Source organism: Parambassis ranga, chromosome 17 (genome assembly GCF_900634625.1).
Source record: "Parambassis ranga chromosome 17, fParRan2.1, whole genome shotgun sequence".
In the NCBI taxonomy this organism is placed as follows: domain Eukaryota; kingdom Metazoa; phylum Chordata; class Actinopteri; family Ambassidae; genus Parambassis; species Parambassis ranga.
Genome location: NC_041037.1, coordinates 20017807 through 20028896, shown reverse-complemented (window position 1 = coordinate 20028896; position 11090 = coordinate 20017807). Strand labels below are relative to the sequence as shown.

Sequence of the window (11090 nt, the reverse complement as noted above, 5' to 3'; positions counted from 1 at the left end):
AGGAAAGAAAGAAAAGCTAGTCAGGGTGATTTGTCACCAATAACTCCAGACAGCCGTTCACACATACCAGATGGTGACTGTTATTACCATTCTATATACTCCTACATACCCGGGCATAATAGGCTCGTTAACAATGCCTGTAGGCTACACAGTTTGCTTGATTAGCAACATTGGAACACAGTAGATGTGCAAATGTGGTCATAAAGGCACAAACACTGAATCTTTGCTATTGTTACTTTTAATGTCGCATTTTCACAACTCATCGCCGGACATCTCACGCTGTTGCAGGCACCCTCTCTGTGTAATGCCCTCTTGCCATGGCACAAGTCCTTGTGGTGTGTTTAAAAACTCAGTAAAGTCTTTCCTTCTAGTTTGGACTCTGTACTCTCCCTGCTCGACTCTCGTTGCTTTGAGGGGCCGGACGTGCCATCTACGTTGCCTTTTTCTCGCAATCTCCGTGAATAGCAGCAACAACTCCTCTTCTTCTTCTCTCATGCTCGGGGCCCTTGGCAATTGCCTGGTTTGCCTACATGTTGCTTTAAATCAGGGGTCTCAAAGTAGCGGCCCGCGGGCCATTTGCGGCCCGTGAGCCGATATTTTGTGGCCCCCCCACTTCACATCAAAGTTTAGTTTTAGTGCGGCCCGCACATTTTCTCACACACACTTATTTACTGTGCATTTTATTTTTATTATTATTATGCCCCGTCAGCATTTCTCTGATGTTTAGTTTGAATGTTTTTTTGAGGAGTGGCAGCCTCCGTTCTGCTCAGCGTGTGGTTTCTGTCTCTGCATGCTCGCGCATTCCTCCGCTGCAGAGGAGTTCCGGATGCTGGTTGAATAGAACCCGTGTTCGCACACGCCTGACTCCTGGACATGTGTCTGAGTGAGGAGCCAGTGAACAACTTATTTTCATGTTAAAGCAGCTGGACATGTTTTATTTAATTTCTATTCACAATAGATTTTGTTATACTAGCCTACATAAATGTCATTGTCTGTACTGTATCTCCAAAGGTACAGCAAATCACTCATTAAGGAATATGACCTGCAGTTTATTTAGTAAACAATGTTTAGATTTTATTCTTAGTGAAACTGAGGGAAATTCAGGCCCAGCCGCTTATCAATTAATCGTTAATCGATCGATAAGGTCATTCAACTAACGAGTATTGAATTAATCAATAATTTGCATCCCTATTCTGACCTGTTATTAATAAAAATAGAGACGATTGGACCAGTTGTACTTTTTTGGAATATTTGAAACCCTTTTTTTTTTTAATGCGGCCTTAATCAGGCCCAGCCTCACCCAGACTCTACCCCCAGTGGCCCCCCGGGTAAGTTGAGTTTGAGGCCCCTGCTCTAAACCTTTGTTTATCAGGCTACTTGTTATTTTTGAAAGTTTCCTGTGTGACGTTCGGCGCGGTCCCCCTCAGCAGCCGGATGATCGACATCTCTCTACACACAGTAACAAGTGAAGACACTGAAGTATGATCTTATCTTATCTTATCTCCTCCCCTCTTCGAGGCTTTTAACATTTCTAAAGCTGTCAGTCCTCCTGTCAAGGTTCTGGTCCCCTCTGAGTCTAATCACCACCTGTCTCTACACTGACCCGAACTCGCCCATCCAGGCTACGTATTTTTCAAGGTCTGCAGCAGAAACAGACTTTGAGATTTTCTTGAGCGTTAGAGTGAAGTCCTCCATGGTCACAGGCATCTGCAGCTCGTCTTTAGACAGAGCTCTTATCTCTTCGGGGGTGAGGCCTTGGATTCGACGGCGCATTGCCATCATGGACGCGTCCCTGATGTGCAGAGAAAGAAAGAGAAGACGGTTACTCATCGCACATTATAATTCAACTGATCTGAATTCTGCAAGGTTTCACACAGACACAAGGTCAGTGGAACAGTGAGAGAGGAGCAGAAACAACTTCATGAAATAACTGAGCATTTTCACCTGAACACCAAGGACACAAAGTTCACACAACTATTAGACTACACTCACAGAACGCTAAACCAGCAACATACAGTGCCTTAAAGGTAGGGTAGGAGGTTTTAAAAACTCAGTGAGAGTCAGCCAGATTTTGAAAGTAAACACACGCCCCTTTCTCTCGGAGCTCACCCTGAAGCCACGCCTCCCAATCACATGGACGCGCATCACCTGAAGACGAGCTGCGGTCTGTGACTTCGGCCATCATGCACGTACCTCTCTGGTGCGTGCAGAGCAGGAAGAGAGTGACAACCAGCCAATACCCTGCGCAGGGTCCACCCAGAGGATTGGCTGATGTTTTTAGCGTTTTATAGCTTCCACAGATGAGTCATATTCTTCGCTTTAATGCGAAACTGCCGAACTAATTGGCTGCTATCAGATTGTAAAGAGAAGTTACACTAATTTAACAAAAAGTGCATCATACCCCTGCGCTACAAGACACAGAGCCACCCTGTGCAGAAAACGTTATACTTTGACAGCCCTAATAAATATATATCCGAGTCCTGATCGGGAGGTAATGTCCGATTCTGATCGAGTCTGAAATCACGTAATCGGGCCCGATTTCCGATCACGTGATCAAATCGGGACATCCCTATTTAAGAGTAAAGTGGTATACTTCAGATCCCAGAAAACAGACCCAAACCATGATACTACCACCACCGTGCTTCACCTTCATTACACTGATCAGAAATAAATAACAGTGTGTGTGATGATGCAAGAGACGCTGCAGTGAATAGACTACATGACAGTGCTAACATCAGTGCGCAGTGTAAAGGTAAAGGAGACCAACCTGCAGACGTTGGTGATGTCTGATCCGGAGTAACCCTCAGTCATCTCAGCGATGAGGTCCAGATCCATGTCAGCAGCCAACTCCACCTCCCTCAGGTTGATCTTTAGAAGCTCTACGCGGCCCACAGCTGCACAAACACACCAATCAGCATCAACATGAGTAACTGGTGTTTCGAGCTGTTCGTGTGCAGTGTCTGTCAAACTGCTGTTACCTGCTGGCAGGGGGATGTAGATCCGCTTCTCCAGCCGCCGTCGCAGCGCCTCGTCGATGTCCCAGGGGAAGTTTGTGGCAGCGAGCACCATCACCATCTTAGAGGGGTCGTCATTCTCCAGGGCTCCTCCCACACCTGGCCACGAAAACATGATTAAACTAGCCTTTGGATTTAGCCTAGGATTTATCCCTCTATTAGCTGCCCCATGTGGCGTCGGTTTGTTCGGTCCTACCCACCGTCCATCTGGATCAGAAGCTCGGATTTGACCCTGCGGCTGGCTTCGTGCTCGTCAGATGTTCCTCTCCTACCACAGATGGAGTCAATCTCGTCTATGAAGATGGTTGTGGGTGCATAAAATCTGGCCTAAGAAAAACGGTTAAGAATTTACAGAGCGCACACACACACAAACAAGGGGATGGCTGCATTCTGCTGTAGTCCTTGTATCTATTGTTTAACACAAGCTGCAGTTCCCTCTCACAGCCTCTGGGGGCAGGCTCTAAAAGTGAATCAAACCCCACACACCGTCTTAAAACTTCACAACAACAAGATGTTTACAGCCTGATAGAACAACAGATTCAAACTCTTCCAACCTAGCGACATTTAGAGGCTTTGTAGAAGTTTATACACATTTTATTCATATTTTTTTAGAGTCTGACATATTTTTACCATTTCAAACAGCAGACGGACGAGTTTCTCCGACTCGCCCCTGTATTTGGAGGTGAGGGTGGAGGAGGACACGTTGAAGAAAGTAGTCCCACATTCAGTGGCCACAGCTTTGGCTAACATGGTCTTCCCGGTCCCTGGAGGGCCGACCATTAACACACCCTGAAACAAGCAGTCCGTTAGTAGATTAAACATGTAACTATTACATCAGTATGTTGATGAAGATTCTCAGTCATCCAGGTCATCATACGTAGAGAAGATTGAAGCAAGGCATCTGGACTTTTCTTGAAGACGTTTCGCTGCTCATCCAAAAAGCTTCATCAGTTCTAACTGTTTGGTGGTGAAACATGGTTTATATGTGGTTACAGACCTATGTGGGTGGGTCTGGGTAAAACTTAAAAAACAATAGCACTAAATGTTTCCATACTTACCTGTGATGATCTGGCTGACTGGGCCAAGCGTGTCTAACGACTGGCTAATGACTATGAGACCCTTTGTTCTTGCTGTGAGTATGTGCAAACTTCCTGGGAATGGATGGAATCACTGCATTGTATGTGGTAGAAAGATGATGTCTGAGGCCACCCCCTCTGTTAAGGGAAGGTTTTTCCAGCTTAACATAGATGGCTTCCTTGACTCCTCTTTCAAACCACCTTTCCTCCCTGTCTAAAATGTGAACATTGTTGTCCTCAAAGGAGTGTCCTACATATTACATCAGTAGGAGAAGCTAGTTTATATATATATATATATATATATATATATATATATATATATATGACAGCACCTCTGAAGGTAACTTTGACTGGCAGAGACCAGTTTTAAGTTAAAGTTCCAACCCCTGATGTAAGTCTCTCCTGCAACCATTAGCACTGATATCTGTGTCTGGTTTGTTTCTGTGAAGATTAAATCAACAATTTAACCATTAAAAAAATCCATAATGCTACAGAATCCATTCAGGCTAACGTGTCCTTTCCTGATGGAGGATCAGGCAATTGATCAGAATCCCTGGTGGGAGTGTGAGTGAGTGTGTGTGTGTGAGATCCTTCATTTCACAGCACTTTCTGATTAATTTATGCATGGACGTATCAGACGAATGAAAAGCACTGTGCTGCTGTTAAAAATCAGGATAAAGTATCGACCCTCACATGGTGAGCCTGAGGGCTAAAAGGCCTCACATGATGGAGCTCATTCAGTGCAGTGGATTCATGGAGGCACTGAGAAGCAGTCATACTATACCCACACACACACACAGCTGTGTATGCAGAGAGTGTGTGTTTGTGTACCTTCCAAGGGCGACGAATGCCCTTAAAGAATTCAGGCATCCACATGGGGAGCACCACCGCCTCTTTCAGCAGCTTTTTGGCATCCTCCAGATCAGCGATGTCGTCCCTACAGTCCGCAGAGGGAACACACAACAGAGCATGTAGGAATCATTCAGTGCGTTTGTGCACGTATACCCAGCGCAAGCTACCATACCAGTGGACATTAGGATTACGGGACACGATGTCTCTCTCCAGGGAGTCCACTAAGTCACTGTCATATCCTGTGCCGTCAAACTTCTTCTGGTCCTGCTCCTGTGCGTCTCCAGATCCTTTCTTTCCCTGATGAAAAAAAAAGAAGGCTCAGATTAATTAACTCGCCCATTCATCAGTTCGTCCAGTCAGCAGCGTTAGTCTCGCCTTATCATCTTTGGGTTTTGTGCCTCGGGCATCTCTGACTCCGGGCCGATCTGATTTGGCCTGGCCGCGGCCTGCTGGCCCTGCTCCTCGATGCTGCAGGGCGGGAGAGTCCTTCCTCTGCTGCTTTACCGCACTGTTGGGCCGCTTCACTGCAACAGGGTTTCTATACAGAGAGGCACACAAACAGATAAAACACACCTGCAGAGTATTAGTGGTGATAATACTCTATATGAACTAGTTCTGCTGGTTCCTCCGTGGAGATGAAGCTCAATATGTTCACAGTAACAAACATGGTCAGTCACATTGTGCAGGCAGAGATGAAACTGATTATGCAAAATGTGTCTCTTTGTTCTTCAAAGTGCTTCCTTGTGGGGCTGTTTCACCCTGCGGAGTCTCTGTGTGGCATTATTACCAATTCGCTCTGCCGTCACTGCCACTCAGGAAGTAAGAACCGGAGCACAGTGGGCCATTGAGCAGCCGTTTAAGGAGACATGACAAAAAAAACACATTCCAAAACTCTTTCAAAAGTGTTGTCAAAAGTCGACCATTCGCCATTACAAAGGAACACTGTATTTTCTGCAGTACCACCAACATACTTCATGCAATGTGGACACAATCTTACAGTACTGCTATGGACCCGAGTCTGAACGGATATATCTCTGAAAATGAGAGGAGAGGAGACAGCGATGGCCCCGCGGATCGCAGGGTGTGTGAGGGCCCGCAATGCTGCTTGCAGCTTTAATTTATCTAAATACTACATAACATAACAGAATTGGACGCACCTGTGCTCTGCAGGGATGGGGGGAGGCCAGACTGCTGGATCCTCTGGTCTCTCCTCCGTCTGAGGGGCGAAGATGTCGTTTGGCTTCTCTGTTTTAAAGCTCTCCAGGGTCCCCATGATAGCTTTTACTTGCTCATACTCCTCAGTGAGCTCCTGTCTGACCTGAAGAGAGGAGAAAGTTTATAATGTTCATGAGTCAGGAGAACAACCATGGTGAGCATGGCAGAAGAAGAGAAAACACTGCTCTCCATACAGAACACTGCTGCCATAAAGATCAGGAGCACAAACCAGAGGACTGCTGGGAACATGTTTAGTGGAGATCAAAACACAATCTGTATTCCAGCATAGGGGCCTTATCCCATCTGTGAAGCATGGCGGTGGTAGCATCATGGTTTGCTCCATCTAAATAAATGATCATTTGTTTGACTGACTCCTCTTTGTTTACGTTCAGGACTTGTGATCCTCTGTTGATGCTTTGGGTCTTAAGCTCCACCTGTGGTGCAGTAGCTACTTTGTAGGACTCACCTGTTGCCACCTGACTTTGAGGGCGGGGTCTCTGAGGGTCTGACAGTGCTTGTGGATCTGTTGGATGACACCCTGGTAGTACACCACGGAGGAGTCGTAGTTCCCGAGCAGGGCATACTCCCGGCCCTTCTTGGCATTGTCGCATATCTCTGCCCAATTCATGCTGGATAAAACCTGGATAGTAAAAAAAAAAGTGGGGCCTTGTTTTAACCGCTGTAAACGTGTGTTATTTCAGGACGGTGCAGCTTCTTCCACTTTAGTGTTATGTCAGATAACCGCCACATGTCTGTTAAGCTAGCCGGGGTCCAGGCTGTGGTTGCACCTGCCGGCTAAATGAAAGCACGCTTTAGATGAGCTTCTGTGCTCGTCCCTGCCTCTTTATTCACAGTGTCTGCTCTGCACCCTGTTGTTTTACCGCCGTTAGCTGTTTGGCTAGCTCACTGCTAGGCCAAAGAAACAAACCCAATCCTGTGCCAACAAATAACGTAAACGCCACTTAATCCTCCCAGCAGCATGCCTAAAATAATGCAGGCAACACAACAACAACAACACGCCGACAGGCTAAATTACACCTTAAACTACAAGCCCGATGCGGAAACATGTCGCTTACGTGCATGAAAAGCGCCTGTTTGTGATGGTTTTCTTGAGTCAGAGCTCCAGGGTTGAGGAGAGTGTTTCCATGGCCGCACAGAGACGCCGTGTGAGGAATACAGGCGGTGCTGCCTTCACGTACTAAAGGCAAGCTGGGGAATATGAGTACTTCACGTGTCGATGGAGGTCTTCAACGAATATGACTGAATCAGAGCTGCTTATTAAATGACACAGCAGCAACCTTACTGGGGATAAAAGGTGAGAACTAACTGTGTGTTCATATGTGCAGTAAACACGTCATCAAAGTATTTAACTGGACAATTGGCAATTTTAACTGATTCATGTAAATGTATCATGAGAGGCGATGCTGTGCAGACTCTGGCCGCTAGTCGTCGCTAGAAATTAGGTCAAATATTACAAAGTAACTAGAAAAAAGCATTTCCTGAAGAAAATACAAGTTTGATTGCTGCAGCTGAAGCATTGCTTTGAATGCTGATGTGAAGGATTGCTCTGAATTGCTGGGGAATCTGAAGCAATCTGGATTTAATTTGCTGAAACACGGTAAAGAATTTAGAAAGATGAAGCTCTTATTTTGAAAAGTATAAAATCTTAATAGGAGGAGATACATTTGGCAGAATGTCTATGAGAAGACTATGAGAGAGCCCTTCAATGTTAAATGGCTTTTGAATTTTTATTAATATTTTGAAAACGAAACACATTTGAACAAATGTGTTTGAACAGAATGATGTCTGAACAGTTTCTGTAGCTGAAAGCATGTGGAAGTAGTTACATGTCAAAGTTGAAGGTGGTTTTGACCCAAAATGACCCAGAAATTCCTTAATATTTGAAAAACTATCATTTTAAAGGTGAGCTTCATCTTTTAATTAAAAGACATCATCCATGGCTCATGTTTTAACTAAAACAGAAAAAAACAACACATAATAAAATCAAGAAACAACACAGAGTACGTCTCTACAGGGACGCTGTGGTTAAATTCAAGTGTTTTCAGTCAGTACTAAATACACAGAAAGACATTAAAAGTGCTCAGATTCTGCTGAACATCGGGGCCTCGTGGCAGAGCGGATCAATAAGTCATGTGTCTGTAACGCTTTAATGTGAATTTGAAATCAGGAATACTACTGGAATGTTTAAATGAATCAACTCCGTCTGGTTATATTAACTATCATGTTCCCCGAAGCACGGGCCAAGGAGGAGGAGTGGCAGCAATCTACCACTCCAGTCTTCAGATTAATCCTAAAGTTACATCTACTCATAGATCTTTTGAGTCTCATACTTGCTGGAAGTCAGAAAAGCCAGTTTTTTTGTCATGATCTCTAAATAAACACTGGGAACCACTGCCTCTCTGCCTGTGCCTGAGTCGTCTCATTCACAAACAGTTTTACTTGTTGTAGTGTATCGTCCACCTGCTGCTGCTTATTCAGAGTTCCTGCTGGAGTTTTCAGACTTCTTATCAAGTGTAGTGCTCAGCACAGATAAAGTCATTATAGTGGGTGACTTTAACATTCATATGGACTTCGACTCTGACAGCGTTAAGACTGCCTTCAACTCACTCTTGGATTCAGTTGGGTTTTCTCAGTTAATAAATGAACCCACACACTGTCACAGTCACTCCCTTGACCTGGTTTTCACCTTCGGCCTCTCAGCATCTGAGAAAAAAGGTCTATTACAGCAGATGTCTTTCTGAAGATGCTGTATCACATTATACTCAGTTTTAGACAGCATTGCTCCACTGAAGAAGAAAACTATAACTCATGATCAGAAGAGGCTAGCTCTGTGGTACAACTCAAATATCTGATTGTTGAAACAGGCGACATGAAGAATGGAGAGGAAGTGGCATTCCTCTAAATCAGATGAATCCCAGAGGGCCTGGAGAGACAGTTTACTGACGTATAAGAAGGCCCTTCGTAAACCAGGATACAACAAGGATACAGCGCTACTTCTAGAAACAGATCTTAATCTAACTCTGGACTGTTTTGTGCCCACCTCCCCAAGCTGACCACCAGCATCAGTAAATCTAAACCTACTACATGCCTTTTAGACCCTGTTGTGGAAACTTTTCTGCTCTGGTGAAAAATGAAATGTCTGCCGGCCGACATGGTTTTATTCTTTGCAAAGAAGGTCAATCAAACACTCTAGCAGTCGGAGTGAATCAAAGACCCCGAACATGGGGAACATGTCACATTTATACCTGCAGCAGCCTCTCCCCCAAATCAAGTCCCACCCTCCTCTTCTAGCCGGTCACAGACCCAGCTGTCTCCTGGTTATACTTTGAAGTTTTAAGTTGGCTTCCTGGAGTGTGGGATGCTAGTTCATACTTAATGATATTTTCCTGGAGTCCAGCAGGTCACAGAGCCATTTGTCTCCTGATCATACCTCAAAGCTGACTCCCTGGGATACAGCTCAGGATCTCCTTCTGGAGTCTGTTGTATATTGGAAAGGTCCCAGACATCAATGTTGAATGGCAAACGGCAGGAGGATTTGTTACTTTGGTGAGAAACAAGAGGGAAGTAACAACAAGGATTAAAGGAGAGACTGCATATACAGAGATTTAAATTTACCATCACAACCCCATCCTATCTCGGCTCATCAAGGATGTTATTCCCTTTGATAGGAGACTCCATATTAGGCCAGATCAACCTGTCTTTGGCAACAGGGTATGTACCACAGGCTTTTAAAACTGCTGTGATCATTCCTATACTTGAAAACCTTCTTTGGACCCAGACATCTTAGGAAGCTACAGACCGATCTCCAACCTCACCTTTATTTCTAAGATACTTGAAAGAGTGGTTGTAAGTCAGCTAAATGACCACCTGCATAGGAACAGACTGTTTGATGCAGTTTTAAAGCCCAACGCAGCACAGAAACAGCACTGGTTAAAGTCACTAATGACCTCCTAATGGCAGACCGTGGACTTGTCTCTGTGGACTAGATTGGACGTTCTGGGGAACGGGCAGACCAGTCCATAGCATCAATGCCTTCATCATGCAGGAACTGCTGTCACACTTCAGCCACATGAGGCCTCTATCAGACCCAGGGCCCACCATGTGCACCAGCACATGGTCTCACAACAGGTCTGAGAATCTAATGCTATATAATAAAGGGCAGCAGTGGCTCAGTGGTAGAGCAGGGTTGTCCAATAACCGGAAGGTCGGCGGTTTGACCCCAGCTCCTCCCTAGTCATTGTTGTGTGTCCTTGGGCAAGGCACTTTACCCGCATTGCCTCCAGTGCACTCACTGGTGTATGAATGAATCGGCGGTGGTCGGAGAGGCCATAGGCGCACCTTAGCAGCCACGTCTCCGTCAGTCTCCCCCTGGGGAGCTGTGGCTACCACTGGTAGCTTACCACTGCCACTGTGTGAATGTGGTGTGAAAGAATAATGCATCTCAATGTAAGCGCTTTGAGTGCCTGCCCAACAGAGCAGAAAAGCGCAATATAAGACCAATGCATTATTATTATTATTAATACCTCTGGCTAGCACATGGAGGGCTGTGCGGCCCTCCAAAGAAATGCCTCCCCACACCATTACTGACCCACCACCAAACCGGTCATGCTGGAGAATGTTGCAGGAAGCAGCACGTTCTCCACGGGGTCTCCAGGCTCTGTCACGTCTGTCACATGTGCTCAGTGTGAACCTGCTCCCATCCATGAAGAGCACAGGGCTCAAATGGTGAATCTGCTAATTTTGGTGTTCTCTGGCAAATACCAATTGCCCTGCACTGTGTCCAAAAGCCCCACTTGTGGATGTCGGGCCCCTCAGACCACCCTCATGGAGTCTGTTTCTGACAGTTTGAGCAGAAACATGCATATTAGTGGCCTGCTGCAGGTCATGTTGCAGGGCTCTGGCAGTGCTCTTC

The 11090-nt window shown here is 45.6% G+C and overlaps 1 protein-coding gene across 1 annotated transcript; it reads right to left on the bottom strand.

Moving 5' to 3' along the window:
• Window positions 1-1329: 1329 nt before the first annotated feature.
• On the bottom strand, window positions 1330-7301 carry LOC114449929 (katanin p60 ATPase-containing subunit A-like 1). The gene is made up of 11 exons (XM_028427803.1): window positions 7234-7301; window positions 6624-6797; window positions 6100-6260; window positions 5318-5480; window positions 5115-5239; window positions 4922-5027; window positions 3645-3803; window positions 3215-3341; window positions 2979-3113; window positions 2768-2894; window positions 1330-1792 (listed from the first exon to the last, which is right to left on the bottom strand). The coding sequence occupies exons 1-11, from the start codon at window positions 7237-7239 to the stop codon at window positions 1594-1596; spliced, it is 1482 nt and encodes a 493-aa protein (XP_028283604.1). The 5' UTR covers window positions 7240-7301; the 3' UTR covers window positions 1330-1593.
• Between the last annotated feature and the right edge of the window lie 3789 nt (window positions 7302-11090).